The 17,247-nt window shown below is 33.5% G+C and overlaps 1 protein-coding gene and 2 long non-coding RNA genes across 10 annotated transcripts in view; 2 read left to right on the forward strand and 1 right to left on the reverse strand.

The window, feature by feature from the left end:
• LOC101744990 (DENN domain-containing protein 5A) overlaps window positions 1–5,847 on the forward strand; it is a 33,587-nt gene extending 27,740 nt beyond the window's left edge. For both annotated transcript variants that reach the window (XM_038014839.2, XM_062671845.1), the window contains one exon: window positions 87–5,847. In XM_038014839.2, coding sequence (XP_037870767.1) covers window positions 87–264 — 178 coding nt within the window. In that variant the 3' untranslated portion in view covers window positions 265–5,847. The remainder of the gene's footprint in view (window positions 1–86) is intronic.
• A 6,383-nt stretch (window positions 5,848–12,230) lies between these two features.
• On the forward strand, window positions 12,231–14,272 carry LOC134199988 (uncharacterized). 4 transcript variants are annotated; one of them, XR_009974712.1, is made up of 3 exons: window positions 12,231–12,246; window positions 12,551–12,838; window positions 13,325–14,272. It is a non-coding gene; the product is annotated as an uncharacterized LOC134199988 (long non-coding RNA). The 4 variants fall into 4 exon arrangements; XR_009974711.1 differs by lacking the exon at window positions 12,231–12,246 and adding an exon at window positions 12,373–12,391; XR_009974710.1 differs by lacking the exon at window positions 12,231–12,246 and adding an exon at window positions 12,428–12,444.
• A 1,211-nt stretch (window positions 14,273–15,483) lies between these two features.
• LOC134199989 (uncharacterized) lies at window positions 15,484–17,102 on the reverse strand. Of its 4 annotated transcripts, none has more exons than XR_009974715.1 (3): window positions 17,088–17,102; window positions 16,496–16,783; window positions 15,484–16,009 (listed from the first exon to the last, which is right to left on the reverse strand). It is a non-coding gene; the product is annotated as an uncharacterized LOC134199989 (long non-coding RNA). The 4 variants fall into 4 exon arrangements; XR_009974716.1 differs by lacking the exon at window positions 17,088–17,102 and adding an exon at window positions 16,943–16,961; XR_009974714.1 differs by lacking the exon at window positions 17,088–17,102 and adding an exon at window positions 16,890–16,904.
• Between the last annotated feature and the right edge of the window lie 145 nt (window positions 17,103–17,247).

Raw genomic sequence — 17,247 nt, forward strand, 5'->3', positions numbered from 1 at the left:
CCGTCGCTCATGGACCTCAGCAATGCCAGAGACAGCTAAGCTGCTACCTACCGTAACATAATAACCAAATGTAATTATTTTCACAGGGAACACTGGCTTCATCGAATGCTGGTGCCTATGTCATTGACTCGTGTCACAGCTGAGATGTACGAGGAGCAAAGTTTTCTGCGCAAACGCGGGCTTCTCACGTTTCTGAAACAAATACTCGAGCCTTTGGACGAATTTGACATTGTACTCGAAAACTCTCTCACTCAAGGCATTTAAAATATCTGTGGTAGTATTCGGATCTTATTTAAAGTTGCTTCTTATCAAGAGTACCAAGTTTCCATAAATTTATCTCATGATAGATGTTTGAATAGAATTTAAACCATGACACACTATAGTTGAAGCAAAAAAGACTGTTTTCTCTTGTTATTTTTGTGATTATTAATCTCTTTTAACCAGTTATAAGAAGAAAATCTTAAATTTTTACATCGTCCTGAAAGTTGTTCGATGGTGGCAATATCCATTCATATAATACCTGTTTAATTGAGATGTTGCTCGAGGTATCGGCGCGGTGCGTAAAACTAAAGAAAAAATATTTAAAAGTATAGCAATTATTGGATTGAATATTATTTTTGAGTAGATATTACCAAGAACATGCAATAAACAGAAATGAAACGTCATGTTTTATTCCTGTTTATAGTCAACGTCAAATTAAAAACGGAGAAATTTCGGTTTGGAGATAATTTTTTATTGCCTTATTTCGTGCTCACAGCGTTACTTAGTCTCAATTAAACAGTGGGCAGAATGTAAGTTCGATATTATTTGAATTTTTTTTTTTTGTTACTTTATTGATATACATTTTTCCTATATCCAAAATACTCAAAATGTAAATTTTCTTATGAACATGAATTTGATAATTGTAGATTCTTAGTATTTTTTTACTTGTTAAGTTTGATTTTTGATGTGATAACTTGCCCATTGAACCCAAAGATTTTTTTGTAGTGGTGCTTATAGTAACAAAATATTTTATAATTTATTTTTAAATTGTTAAGTTGGAAGTAATGAGTGCGTGATCATTTTTTTTAAAAGACAATTAGACTATTCTTTTATTCGACTCTGAAATAAAACGCCGATCGGTGTTGTCGTCCAGAAAAGGTATATCTTATCGTTAATTGTGTGTTTTCAGATTTATATTTACATTTTCCCCTTTCTTCTGGCAAGAAAGCTAATGTGTACTAAAACATGATTTTTTTTTTATTTAATAAGATCTATTAAAATTCCAGGGCATTAACATTTATTGCTAGAACTGGCATATCTGAATTTCATCGTGTTAGCTATATTTTTTCGATCGTTTTTTATGACATTGTTTTCATATATATTTTCCTCTCTGAACTTTATGCCAATCTAAATACATACGTAAGCACCAGATGAAACTATTCAAACAATTGAAAAGGTAAAAAAAACATAAAATATAGTGTGTATAGCGTAGATATCTATCTCATAACATTACCTACTGTCTTTATTAGATTTTAGTTTCCTCAAAAAGTATAAGGTGAATTACTTGTTGATAATTTTCTTGAGTTGTCGGTTATTTTTTATTGCATAAGCGATTGAACGAGTTCACGACGAATCTGGTGTTAAGTGGTTATCGAAACTGATAGACTATATTATAATATGAATGCCGTTACCTTGAGACATGAGGTCTATGTCTCAATTGCTTAGCATAGTCGCTTCAAACTGGCACAGGACCGACTAAAAATAGGCAATGTGGTGTTACCACCACCACTGCTAAATATAATACACACACGCTGGTATAATCGTCACAGAAATTTCTTGTTCATTCTCACAGAAAAAAATTATGTGGTGTTATTCTAACCCGAACATCAGACAGCCGCACAAGACACTCTTCAAGTGAATACAATCTTATGATTCGTCTATTCATTACTCATAGTATTTCGGTGTGGAATACAAACACTCGCTGTGCAGGTTTGTTTTTCAATTTTGTTCAAAAGCTTTTACTAGATCTCAGAATTACTTTATATATTATACTTAATATCCTTTTTGTTTAACAAAAAAATCTGATCTTTTGTATATTAAAAATTTATATGCCGTCTCTTGAAATTTGATAATTGGCACTTATGTTATTAAAGTAATATATTTTTATAAAAATATCGACTTTAGTTTGAGTTCTTTGGACTTCTGTGCAAAATAATGAATACCAGAACATTAAAACAAAATTATTTCGAAGGTCAAAACAAAAAAAAATTAAATTAACGTCGTTTTATTAGTTTTAGATTATTGCCGTCCTCCAATATTGTTGGCTTAACACTTAGTTGAATATATGATTGGCACTGGCAAGGGCGGATCCAGCTTTGGCGCCAGGAGGGGGTCACATAGTCGTGGGCAAGTTAAGAACTTATAATTTAATTTTGATAACAATAGATAATAAATAAATCATGATGTTCTTCAATTAGTCCAAGTTAGTTCAAGTCCTGGAACTAGCTCAGGGGGGGGGTCATGACCCCCATGACCCCCCCCCCTGGATCCGCCGTTGGGCACTGGCTGATTAAAATTGTGCCAAATAATATTAAAACTTAACGCTTACACTTACAAGACCCTTTCAAATGATGCCTTACATAAAATATCCTAAAGTGTTAAGGTAAAACATCAATTGAATCTTTACAAAAGAGTCACTTCAGTCTATAATAATACGGTAATTAAAATTAAAGTTAAAGGATTTAAAGTCAATATTTGTTTTCATTTTATGTTCCATGAAATCACTGCGTTCGTTGCAAGTGTATGTTAGAATTCTTCCGCAATTCGACACCAAAGATGTTTGATCACTGGTTACTCAATAAATAATTATAGTGCATAATGAAATAACATTGACTTGCCATTTCCAAAACATTTGTAAATTAATGTTTTTTTAAACTACCTTTTTTAATAACCTAATATTAAACCGTAAATTTGTTTAAATGTAATTAATGTCTATGACGTATGAAAATTGTGTGAGTTGACAATTTTTAAGCGCCAGTTCATTTTAATTTATGGAATGAAAGTCAATACGAAAATAATTTTATTTACTTGTAACAATGAAACCTACTAATTTATGTTAGGTACCTACAACGCTAACACACAAAAATAATTTTCGAACTTTTATGCATTTACGTAATATTTAATTTTATCAGAAAATATGTTCCCATAGCGATTGTGTTTTCTTTGGTCTAAACAGACTTCTCAACAAATCGGTTCGAATAAAATACTTCATACTTTAGGTAAGTAAGTACCTAGGTTTAGAAAAACAATTTAAATTCCACATTTCAAAACAGCGGCAAAGGGTAAAGTAATTGATCTGTTGCTGCGCGTCAACCAACAAAACCTCGGACTTATTGTAGTGCACACTACAATAATAATCGTAATATCGTAATAAATTTGATCATAATTACTGTGTGCGTTGTGAAAATGTGTTCCCCACTTCAATTTTCATATAGTTCATAGGAAATATTTTAATATCCCTAGCACATACATATTTGATTAAGCTATATATTTGTGGATCTAGCTAATAAAACACATAGATTAACGGCAAAAGATTTATTTCTAATTTACATAACCATTCAAAATACGAACTTTCAATGGTATTAAAATACCATTAGAATGATGTGAATAAACTTGTAATTATAGGTAATATGTATTTAAATGTATTCACACGTAGTCATGGCACTTTGTGTGTTATAACTGTATAAAAACAATTTAACAAGAAATAAGGAAAACATCAGGATGACCCGAGACCTAAAAACCAGAAATCTAAAATGAAACTATACAATATTGTTACAAAAAAGTGTTTCCTCATGTTGGATGTTTATTCCTGATAGTATTTAATTCAAATTTATTAAAAATTTATTCAGCTAAAAGAGTTATACATAGGATATAAAATATGCTGTCCCTCTTTCCCATAATCCGTGATGATTAATAACAACATCTTTATAACTCATGGAGTTGTAGCCCATAATTATAAATTTGTTATTTGTATAGTTCTCTTATTAGTTATTCTTCTCATATAAAGTTTAAAATATGGAAATATGGAAGATTTCCCAAGTTCGATTAGCAGAATATAGATACTAGAAACACAGAGATTTGAATTAATAGTAACTATAATCAAAAAAATAAGTAATTCATTCAAGAGGAAGGGGGGGGGGTGGTGGCTATGATGGGGTACCTTTTGGACAAAATCGCACTTAACATTCCATTTCTAAAATAGAATTCATATCCTTAGGGAATCGGACATGGAACGTTGTTGTTGCGCCTCAAGTCATGATATAAAGTAAACGGTAACGACGTCTCGCAGGAATGAAGCGTTCGTTACCCTCCGATAAAGTTTTCATAACAACGAATAATAAAACTATGGAACAGTAACTCGCCTTCAATTGCACTTTAGATTATGGTTCTCACTCACACTCTTTCATAAACAAACGCTTGCACGCGATTGGTCGCGCCAAGGTCACGGTTCGCAAGCGCCACCCAGCGCACCCTTATGACGATGACGTTATCCAGTACTTCTACTTTCAAGTATGTACATGACCTCTTTTTGAAAGTGTATGCTGCATATTGTACTATTTTTGCAACGGTCCAATTTGTTTCATTTCTTTCCAAGCGTACTATCACAAGCGGCTATCCATTTTTTACATTGAATTTCATTTGTCGGAAATCTGCAGTAATAAAATCATTTGTTACTTAAATAAAACTTATGTTTTATCCAAGCAGTATAAAGAACTACTATTGCATAAAAAAAGTAATCGTACATATTGCATAACACTATCCATCAACAATAGTATGAAATTTTACGATGTTTGTATACTTACTTATGAAAGCTAATTCCACTGTTTTTCATATCTGTATGGCTTTTACACCATTTCACGACACACGATTGCATACTTGCAAAATTAAAAAGCGCAAAATAATAATTATCTGGTCAACCGAAAACTGACGCAACACGACCGCACGACACGAGTGCCACAGCGAACTGGCGCGCCGTTCTGTAGCTATTTTAAACCCCGCCCTCCGCGGTAGCTATTTACGTGGAACCATTTTTGAAGCGTAATAACTTTTCTATAGTTTTATTATTCGTAGTTTCTAATTATAATAAGTATTTTTGTTTTGTGCCTTTATACTGTGACCAAACAGCATAGCGGCTGTCCCACCTTTGCATGACTGCTTTGTGATAGAAGTGAGTAGAATAATGGTTTAATTTTTGTGAAAATATATACCCAAACATCGTCGGATTAGGTTGAGTACTGTGAAACTAAAGGTACATTGCAAAGGTGAATAGCTATGGGCCAGCTTTGTTATTCTATTCTCATTCAAAGTACTATCTCCGTTTAAAAATATAGTAATTTAATTATTTTTCAAATGTATTTACTGTACAAAAATATGCCATTCGTTTATTATTTATCGATTATGTGTTTAATTAACTACATTAATAACGATAACTTGAGTAATGACTAATATTTCGAAAATATTTTTTTACGTACCTACATATTCCTATACCAGAACAAACCTTAGTAGTAGACGATACTTTTACACGGCGCACTCAAACTCCGTTGGTCAATGCGCACTCAAACTCCGTTGGTCAATGATGACAAATTGTAAGAACGTTAAAAAGAGTCTTAAATAATGAAGTTATTATGCTTAGTAACACTTAGTACACACACAAGTACTTAAGTAATCTAACGTTTCACTTAATTATTTTGGACTTGTATCATTTCCTAAGTTCATAAGTCTTCCTTAATATTACTGTGTTTTAAATATCGAACCAAATATGTATTGAATTTATTTGATTGTGTATTAATACAATGCGAAAACCAATTGTTTTATTATTTTACCCAGAGTCATGTTATATTGATTGACCTCAACTAACTCCGAACTTCAATCAGCTCCTATCTATCATACAAGTGGAGAAATCGGAAAAACTCTGAATCGCGCTATGTAGTTATTAGTACATTTGTAAGAAAATATTACAAAATATAACTTCCGAAAGATTTGGATCGTCAACTCCTTGAAGAATTTGACGTGACACATATCCCATAACATCAGCCCGCTGAGTTTCTAGCTGGATCTTCTCAGCGAGGGTCGCCTTTTCGATCCAGTTCCGATGCCCTTGAGTTTTTGAAACCTCTTTCGTGGTCAATCGGGAAGTCGTTAGCCAACTTTCCTGCCGGACCTAAATGTATCCTGCTTAAGTAGCATGGCGCGAATGCCTACAGAATTGAGGAATTAATAATATATTTTACAATTTACTTAGTTATAGAAAATTAACCGTCATGCAAACTAAGCAATAACATACTTAATTTAAATAGCTATGTTTCAAATCGGTAATGGATATCGACTTTTTATTACAAAAATCAAAGTTTAAACAATTAAGAAATTAGATCTCTTAAAAAGTCATAGGTATATTATGTGGCCTAAACTTTTTGTTTTCTTTATCTCCACTTCTATTACTTGTATGCTATCGGTACTATCAATAAATCATAAGTTATATAGTAATCGACCCGAGTGGTGAGCTCTCGAGGGGCCGTCTGCGCATCGTACACTGCAGTGGCGTAGCGTGGTGGGGGTGGGGGGGGGGCGGCACTTTTTAGGGGGCGTCAAATTTTCACAATAAATAATAAAAATATTTAAACCATTTAATAAGTTGGGGAAATAGTCTTTTCGCATTATAGTACGTAACTTGTAATAAAATGTCTTCGGCTATACTATTTGTATCTGGCTGGTTTTGGTACGTTAAAAGTTTAAATTTTACAAAAGATAATTTCAAATTCAAATTGGGAAAATGTGTGATTTTTATTTATTTTTCGTACTGTCAAGATGTGTGAATCTAATGAAATTCGATATATTGGTTTTAAATTTTTACTACAAAAAAAGGGCGGCAAAATAACCTTCCGCCCCGGGCGGCTGACACCCACGTTACGCCACTGGTATACTGGTAGGTAAAGTTGTATGAACCACTCATTTATTTAATATATTTTTTTTATAATTAAATTAAATTCGTTAAATTTGGGATTTTAAAATGTAGTAGTAATTTTATAATACTTTTGCCCGAGGTTTCGCTCATATTATAGTCAGAAATAACGCTATTATTAACCAACTTCCAAAAGGTTATCAATTCATTCCGGTTTTTTCTGTAGAACAGGTAGGTGTGTCGTCGATTTTTATCGCTAATTTGCTCTTCCTGTAGAAATACATTTATTTATATTATGATTAAGCTTTAGATTTTAGACGATTTTAATTGATTTCTCTGGTGCCAGGGAAACCATATTAATAATATACCTAAACTTATTTCTAATTGATAAGCTTATAAGAGAACAAGAACTATAGGACAAATAAACAATTCCTTAATATGTTATCTTTTTATACGAGTACGAGGGCGGCACTGAAAATTTCGGGAATTAACGAAGTGACACAACATTACTATTTAAAAATGTATTTATTGCTTTTCGAAGTATTCTCCGCGAAGTTTGACACATTTTTCCATACGATGGAACCAATCATTGAAGCAACCATTCCATTCGGAAGTTGGGGTCTCCAAAATGGCCGTTTTGTAGGCGTCCACAGCTTCTTCAGGTGATGAAAATCTCTGTCCACGCAATTTATTCTTTGTTTTAGGGAAAGTATAGAAATCATTAGGGCTTAGGTCGGGGCTGTACGGCGGATGGTCTAATAATTCTATGTTTTCTTGCTCTAAAAACTCTTTTGTTCTGTGCGCGGTGTGAGAACTCGCATTGTCGTGATGGAGGATGATGCGGCGGTTGCAGTTCTCTTTATGGAGTTAAGAAACGACCTGTGGCAAACAAATGCTAGCATACCATTCTGCATTAACCGTTCTTTGTCCCTCAAGAGGAATAGTCGTAACATGGCCGGTTTTGGAGACAAACGTGGCCACCATTTTTTTTGCAACACTCCGTGAACGAACAATTTTTGTTGGCTTTAACTCATTTTCGAATACCCAAACTCGTGACTGGTTTTTTATTTCGGGTTCGTTCGCGTATATCCAGGATTCGTCACCTGATACAATGTTGTATACAGCATTTGAGGATCCTGCGTGGAATCTTTCGAGAGTTCTGACGCACCAAGTAACGCGAGCCGCTTTTTGCTCTTCACAGAGCGAATGCGGTATCCATCGGGAAAACAACTTTTTTACACCTAATTGTTCATGCAAGATTATTTGTATTTGACTCATGCCAATGTCTAAAGTTGCCTGAATTTCGCGGTATGTCACATGTCGATCTTCCTCAATCAGCTTACGCACAGCATCAACGTTTTCTTCGGTGACTGCAGTTTTTAGACGACCTTGACGGGAATCATCACTGAGCTTGACACGTCCACGTTGAAACTCAGCAAACCAGCGATAAATTGTGGTTTTGGATGGGGCTTCATCACGAAATGCAGAAATCATCCGGTCAACACACTGTTTTTGTGTTAAACCACTTCGAAAGTCATAATAAATCATCGCTCTTGAATTTTCTCGAGTCAATTCCATTTTCTCAACGACTAAACAAGTTTGACAAAACCTCGTGACAAGACCGAGAATTTTTTTTTAAATAAATAAATGGTATTCGATTTTTAAAACCAAGGAGTTTTCAATTAAAAAGGTTTTAATATGACAGGAACAGTGGAAATATTCCATTCTCGATACTTTTAGTGCAGCCTAGTATTGATCAATGTCCAAGACAAACAAAAAAACAGACTTTACCAAAAGGTGGTGCTTGGAAGAATTAAATAAAGTTGATAAAAAATCTGTGAATAATAAACATAGTTTATAATATTAATAGTTAATACTTATTATTTAAGTTCATAAAATCAGACGAAAGTGCAGGTTGCTGGAGTAATGCGCGTGTACAACATAGGGAAGCAATCACAACTGACGGCATTTGAGGCGATGCGGGAAGATCCAATTACGTAATTGATATGGTCAGCCCAATCCCCGTTCTTGCCTCGTTCCCCCAAACAAACCCAAAAATTGACTTCTGCACATGTCAAGGTCAGAGCTCACGACTCGTGCGGATTACTAGACATAATATATTATTATTGTTAATATTAACTAAACTAAAAAGTTATACGTTGTCACGGGTAACAGATGTTCTGTAGGAGGCGGCCTCTTTTGGTAATCCGGTTCGAGGCGACCGAAGAAGTTGAGGCCGCACGGTGCGCTACATACCATTATAAAAATATAACTTACCATTACAAATATTAAGTATTATCTATGGCCATAGATAATACACTGAATTACTTATTATGTTGAATCAAACCTTCTCTATAGTTTTTATATACAACTTTGTTTTATTCTTTTACTTGTTACCTCGACTTGATGTCATTTAGTAAGTCGTCGTGACCTAAAGGATAAGACGTCCGGTGCATTCGTATCGAGCGATGCACTGGTGTTCGAATCTCGCTGGCTGGTACCAATTTTTCTAATGAAATACTTACTCAACAAATGTTCACGATTGACTTCCACGGTGAAGGAATAACATCGTGCAATAAAAATCAAACCCGCAAAATTATAATTTGCGTAATTACTGGTGGTAGGACCTCTTGTGAGTCCGCACGGGTAGGTACCACCGCCCCGCCTATTTCTGCCGTGAAGCAGTAATGCGTTTCGGTTTGAAGGGTAGGGCAGCCGTTGTGACTATACTGAGACCTTAGAACTTATATCTCAAGGTGGGTGGCGCATTTACGTTGTAACGCAGAATGCCAAAGGTTTCAGAGTTTATTTTCCTGAAAAGAACACTGTTGTTACTAGCAGAAACGTAAAAATTATTGACAAACTGTATTACGATAATGAAGATCAAAGCTATGATGATATTTTCTGTGAAAGGGAACCACTGCAACCTGAAAAAGAAAAGAAAGTTATTAAAAATACTCAAAAAAATAATCGAAAATCTAATAAACAAGTAGATATCGAAATGAAACCATCTACGTCAAATAAAAATAAAAAGGTACCACCTCCAACCATACTTACCCAACTTGAAGAAAATCCTGCAACTACTTCTCAGAGTAATGGAGACGAAGTTGAAAGGGGAGAGGATAGAGATATAGACCACGATAGGAGGAGTTCACAAGGTAACACTAGATCTCCAAGACAAAGAATAGTACCAAATGATTTAAAAGGTTACGACCTTGATTCGCAATCTGATGTTTCCGATGATTTTCAAGAACCAGTAAATCAAATAACAAATGAACTTCACTACCTCTAACTTCACGCCACTGCAGTTCATCGCAGCCCACAACCGGATCGTCAACGCTTGGGGTCACGCATCTCCGGCGTAGCAGCTCGGCACACATGGACTACACACGATACACGTGCAGCTTCAAGCTCAGTCTCGACTCACCGCAGACTTCGAGCAGCACTGGCGACGCTCACGCAGCATTCAAGCTCAGTTTCAGCACTGGCCCTTGCAAGCTAATCTCAGCACGGACAACGCTTACTAAATGACACGACCTCCAGTCTCGGAGGGGAGTGGTGTGGCGGTAGCCATCACAGAACACAAGATATTTGACAGATGCCTGAATCTCGCTTACGACATTTTCAAGATAAGCTCGCATATATACAAGTTCCGAACAACATTCGGACCGTCGGTACACCGGTCACCGTCCTCGTCGAACCCGTCGCTTGCGACGAAGGGCTCGACGAGTAAATTAACTCCCAGACACAGCCCACTGAGTTTCTCGCCGGATCTTCTCAGTGGGTCGCGTTTCCGATCCGGTGGTAGATTCTGCGAAGCACGGCTCTTGTTAGGGTTCGTGTTAGCAACGTCATCAGGTTTGAGGCCCGTGAGCTCACCTACAAAAGTTAGGGTTACGCTGATATAGCCTCTCAAGGCTCTCAGCTTAGGTAGGGAAAAAAGAAAAAAAAAGAAAAGAAAAAAAAAAGACCGTCGGTCTACCGAGCAATATCACCCGCTCGGTGGAAGATCTTCTCTTCGTTGTTTAAGCCTCCCAAAGGTTTGCCAGGACCTCGTTATACCGAATTAAGAAGCCTCCTCGGGTTACATTGAAAGTAGGCGCACAGCTGTGAGGAGGAGATTGTTGAATCAAACCTTCTTTATAGTTTTTATACACAACTCTGTTTTATTCTTTTACTTGTCACCTCGACTTTGTCATTATCTCCATAAATAAAAAATGACCATTGTTTTACTTTAATTATCGTTTATTTTAAAATCCACAACATATTTATTAATTACTTAATAATACACTCCGACGAATGGCTTAAACCATCACAAAAAAGATTTAAAATATTCACGTACTATCTAAGTGACAAACTCGATTTTTTTTTTAAGAGATTTTATGACCTGGTAACTAAGACCTTTAAGTCATGTCTCATTTTACTTTATATTCTTAATTTTGTGAAAAATGATAATATGGAGTGAAATGAAATGAAGATGATTAATTTGAGACATTAATCAACTGGGATGAATTTAATGAAATGAGATGATATGGGATGAAATATAATCGCAGTAAAATGGTGGTCATTTACTGAGATTTTTTCAGTGGACTTTTTGGAGGAACCCGAGAAGTTACGTCCAGCAGCTTTGTTTCATTTTCCCACATTTGTGCACTTTCACAGATATTAAACAGTTAATAAACCACCATTATTACACATTTAAACCTGAAGAAACACTAAATAGACAAAATAAAACAAATCACACAACTTCACTCCTCGCGTTCCCGCCAAAAAGTCTGACAAACTCGAAATGCAAGCATGACCATAGATTATACACTTAATATAGCATGACCTATATGTGTCATGTATAGGTGAATGAAGTTAGCCCCTCAAAAAAATTTTTTTTTCCTGTTTTCTACTTATTTTCTATTAATTCGTTTGTTCATCATTTGTTCTTGATTGTTCACTGTTAATAATTGTTTGTTCCCCATTTATTTATTTTAAAAAAAATATTAAAAATATATCTAAAAGTTAGCCCCTCGATTGCAATTTTTAATATTTTTTCGTCCTTAATTACTCGTAAATATTCATTTTCGATTGTTCTTATATAAAATACGTTTGTTCTCTTTCGAAATTACTCATTTTTTGTTTAATTAACTATTTGTATTAGTTGAATAAATGTATACAAAATATGTGTACTGCGCATGCCATAAGTGTATAATCTATGGCGCATGCGTCAACGCCGTCAACTATAATGCCTAAACTTTCTACGCGGTTTTAATCGTGAAAAAAAAAACAATTATAAATCCTGAAGGATCAATTAATTGGTATACAGTTTAATTAAAAAAAATAAAAAATAAATAAATAAAATAATGTGCATTCGCGTAAAGTTAGACCAAATACATTTTTTCCATCCTCCTATATACCTATCGCTATGAAGGTATAAAAAAGATAGGTTAAGAGTTCACATAGGTAATATAAACAAATAAGTAAATATGTTCATTATTTATCTTTCAAGAGATAATGTTTAAAAAAAAAAAAAAAAAAGGTATACATTATAATAACATTTTGACACAGTCGAAATTATATTCCTAACATTAGTAAAATAACATTTTAATATTTTTTTTATAGGTTATGTATTGAAATTGTTGGAAAATTATTTCATGTTTTAGCTGGAAAACGACATGGAGAATTATATGCAATACAAGATAATGAGCTCCATCAAATGAATTCGAATGAAACCAAACTGTTTACCATCCAAATTCGATTGTCGGGCAGATAGAAAACGAAAATTCACTCATAGTGAACCTCGGCCTGCATTTGTGAAACGGCAAAGACTCACTATTATCAAGGAAATTGAAGAGACGACTAAAAATGAGATGTGTCGTATTATTATACCTTTGCCATCTTGTAGTCAAGGTAGGTGTAACTGTCAATAATTAGTTACACTCACAGATCTCCTAATCAAATAACAATATCAGAAAAAATGAGAATAGTTAGTTAGTTAGTGGAAGTAGCCAAAATGGGCAAGTGGATCTCAGTTCCTATTACATAAGGTACTAGGAAGTTTGTGAAAATGAAAATTTATCACAGTGTAATATCACTTACTTACTTTAACAGTGAAGGAAAACATTGTGATGAAACCTGCACACCTAAATGTTCTTAGGATTTTCTTAGGTGTGTAATCCACCAACCAGCACTAGGCCAGCGTGGTGGACTAAGGCCTAAAAACCCTCTCAATGGTAGTGAAGGCCAGTGTCCAGCAAGGGGATATATTATATGGGCTGATGATGATGACTAGGAAGTTAAATACTACTACTACTACTACGACAGTACACATATAATCCTATATATTTACAAACTATACGTTTGTTGGAAATTGCTAATATTATTTCATATTTCCAGATGTCCAGCCACTTGAAAATAGGTGTAGTAATGACAAAGCCATCCAAGTAGCTCCAGCACAGGAACACAAAGGCAAGGCAAGTGTGTATTGCCACATCACCCCTTAATATATCTGAAGCAAGTATAAGTAAACAATCAGAACCAGCAAAAAAAAAAACTGTTGTTCCTGAGGACAAATTTGACAGTGATGAGTCAAATGCACCAGCAACAGAAGGATCAACTGTTGATTATGAGTTATCTCTCTATATCTCCACTCCATCAAAGACTTGTGCACTTCAGACTATAGCTCTCAAGAAGACTAAAAAGTTAAAAAAATGAATGTGTTAACAACTTTATCTAAAGTGAAAAATAAACAACGTTTATATATTGGTCTTCCGCAAGAATTATGTTTCATAACAGGCTTGATTGAGAAACATACAAATGTTTCTGAACAAAATATTATATTATGTCTGATGAGAATAACATTAAATAGAACATTCTCTCAATTGGCTGATGATTTCGATTTATCTGTAAGTCAAGCAAGCAATATATTTTTCAACAAACTCCCAGAAATTGCAAATGTAATATCACCCCTTGTTAGACTATAAAAAAAACAATACAATAAATATATATGCAGGAAGGATAATTGATGTCAACTTGGTGGAAAATAGAAAGTTTTTAGATAGTTTGCCACCTACAAAACTCTTTAATTAAATAAGTAATCCTTACTTATAAATAGGAAGTTTTGTAAGTATTTTCACTCTTCATTCAAAAACTACTGAACAGATTTTAATAAGACTTTTATGCTGGTCTTCTATGGCTAGCAACTCATTATTATTTTGATTCTGTTTTCCACAAATGTGCTAAATATGGGCTTATATATATGAAAAGGAATAAATATTAATGTTATGTAACCTTTGTACCTGTATGTTAAGAATAATTTTTAATAAAACATAATTTAAATTGAAATATTATTTTTATTAAATCACATTCACTTTGTACACATCAATATTTTGTACTCCCTAAAAGGAAAATAGGTATAAAGTTTTTTTGAAGTGAAACTTCTTTATCGGCGTTGGAAAAAAATTTACCGTCACATTTTTCGGTTACGCGTCACATTTTTCCGTTACGCGCCATCTTTTTTGTATTCATGTCTATGATAATAAAATCCTTTTGTTTAAACTTTATCTAATTTAACTTTATTTAACCAATTTCTAGAAAGTTGCATGTAGATCATTTTTCGAAAAATAAGGCCATAAAGAAATTTCACTTCTTACGTGTGTACACTAGTACACGCACACATTTTTTTTAAATATTTAACATTACATTTTTGTGTAAGATTAGAAAATTGTTATTCTTCCAAAAAGAAACTACATTATCTAACAACTGTGCAACTTACTCGGAATCAAAATCAATATCTACTAATTATAGTGACCTGATTATTTTTTTCAAAGTTGCTGGATGCTACACAAAAGTAGCAAGTTTTACTTTTAGCATAATATATATGCATTTGAACTTGTGCATAATATCTTTCTTTAATTTTTTTTTGCCTTTTTATTTATGGAAACATAGCATTACTCACTTGCTTGTTTGTAGATCTATCAAAAAAACATAATTTATGTTTTTTTAGCACAGTGGGCAATACCCTATTATTCATATTAATTATATACGGCGCGGCGATGCGAAAATTCATTAATTTATTATTATTTAAGAATGATAGGCATAATATAATATTTTAATTCGCGATCTGTTTATAATTTTTAATATATGATTTAAAAATAAGTTATCTTTAATATTTTTAATTTTGTGATTTATGGGGTGGTCAGTCATTATTATAAAAATAGAAATTTTGGGGAAATATAAATGTTTAATACAAATTATTTTGATAATCGAAATAAATTCATATCAATCCAAATTCATATTTGAACTATGAAAATTGTATGGTATGTAAACAGAAATATATTTTATAATTATAATGACTATTTATTCCATGCAGTGTCGGTTAGAGAAGCTTGCACAGCTTCTCTAACCGACACTGCAACTAGAATAAAGTCTAATAAAGAATAAGAATAAACTTTTCTTCGAAGCTCAATTCTACAAGGGTATTCAATCAGATAGCTATCTATCTGTCGTTCCTGTATGAAATTTTGGTATGTCGAAATCTTGGATAAATCCAGCAAAGCTAAATAAAGTATTTACCTAAAAAATATGTTTATGCTTAAAGTCACGTGTTTATGTTATTCGAAAGTATTAAGCTCCAAGCAGCATTTAGCTCCAACTAAATTCATTAAGAACCAATTTTTCAATCGATGATTAAAACAACATTAATACTGAGAATGAATATTTATTTATAAAATACACATATGTTTTGACCACGAATTTTGCACGATAATTATTATATTATTATTAATTATTAATATATTAATATATAATTATTACATATTAATATGAATTAATCTTCTTCTTCTATAACCCCTAGTCAACAGTTGATCCTTCTGTTGCTGGTGCATTTGACTCATCACTGTCAAATTTGTCCTCAGGAACAACAGTTTTTTTTTTTGCTGGTTCTGATTGTTTACTTATACTTGCTTCAGATATATTAAGGGGTGATGTGGCAATACACACTTGCCTTGCCTTTGTGTTCCTGTGCTGGAGCTACTTGGATGGCTTTGTCATTACTACACCTATTTTCAAGTGGCTGGACATCTGGAAATATGAAATAATATTAGCAATTTCCAACAAACGTATAGTTTGTAAATATATAGGATTATATGTGTACTGTCGTAGTAGTAGTAGTAGTATTTAACTTCCTAGTCATCATCATCAGCCCATATAATATATCCCCTTGCTGGACACTGGCCTTCACTACCATTGAGAGGGTTTTTAGGCCTTAGTCCACCACGCTGGCCTAGTGCTGGTTGGTGGATTACACACCTAAGAAAATCCTAAGAACATTTAGGTGTGCAGGTTTCATCACAATGTTTTCCTTCACTGTTAAAGTAAGTAAGTGATATTACACTGTGATAAATTTTCATTTTCACAAACTTCCTAGTACCTTATGTAATAGGAACTGAGATCCACTTGCCCATTTTGGCTACTTCCACTAACTAACTAACTATTCTCATTTTTTCTGATATTGTTATTTGATTAGGAGATCTGTGAGTGTAACTAATTATTGACAGTTACACCTACCTTGACTACAAGATGGCAAAGGTATAATAATACGACACATCTCATTTTTAGTCGTCTCTTCAATTTCCTTGATAATAGTGAGTCTTTGCCGTTTCACAAATGCAGGCCGAGGTTCACTATGAGTGAATTTTCGTTTTCTATCTGCCCGACAATCGAATTTGGATGGTAAACAGTTTGGTTTCATTCGAATTCATTTGATGGAGCTCATTATCTTGTATTGCATATAATTCTCCATGTCGTTTTCCAGCTAAAACATGAAATAATTTTCCAACAATTTCAATACATAACCTATAAAAAAAATATTAAAATGTTATTTTACTAATGTTAGGAATATAATTTCGACTGTGTCAAAATGTTATTATAATGTATACCTTTTTTTTTTTTTTTTTTAAACATTATCTCTTGAAAGATAAATAATGAACATATTTACTTATTTGTTTATATTACCTATGTGAACTCTTAACCTATCTTTTTTATACCTTCATAGCGATAGGTATATAGGAGGATGGAAAAAATGTATTTGGTCTAACTTTACGCGAATGCACATTATTTTATTTATTTTTTTTTTATTTTTTTTAATTAAACTGTATACCAATTAATTGATCCTTCAGGATTTATAATTGTTTTTTTTTTCACGATTAAAACCGCGTAGAAAGTTTAGGCATTATAGTTGACGGCGTTGACGCATGCGCCATAGATTATACACTTATGGCATGCGCAGTACACATATTTTGTATACATTTATTCAACTA

The sequence above is a fragment of the Bombyx mori genome, chromosome 13 (assembly GCF_030269925.1).
Source record: "Bombyx mori chromosome 13, ASM3026992v2".
Classification (NCBI taxonomy): domain Eukaryota; kingdom Metazoa; phylum Arthropoda; class Insecta; order Lepidoptera; family Bombycidae; genus Bombyx; species Bombyx mori.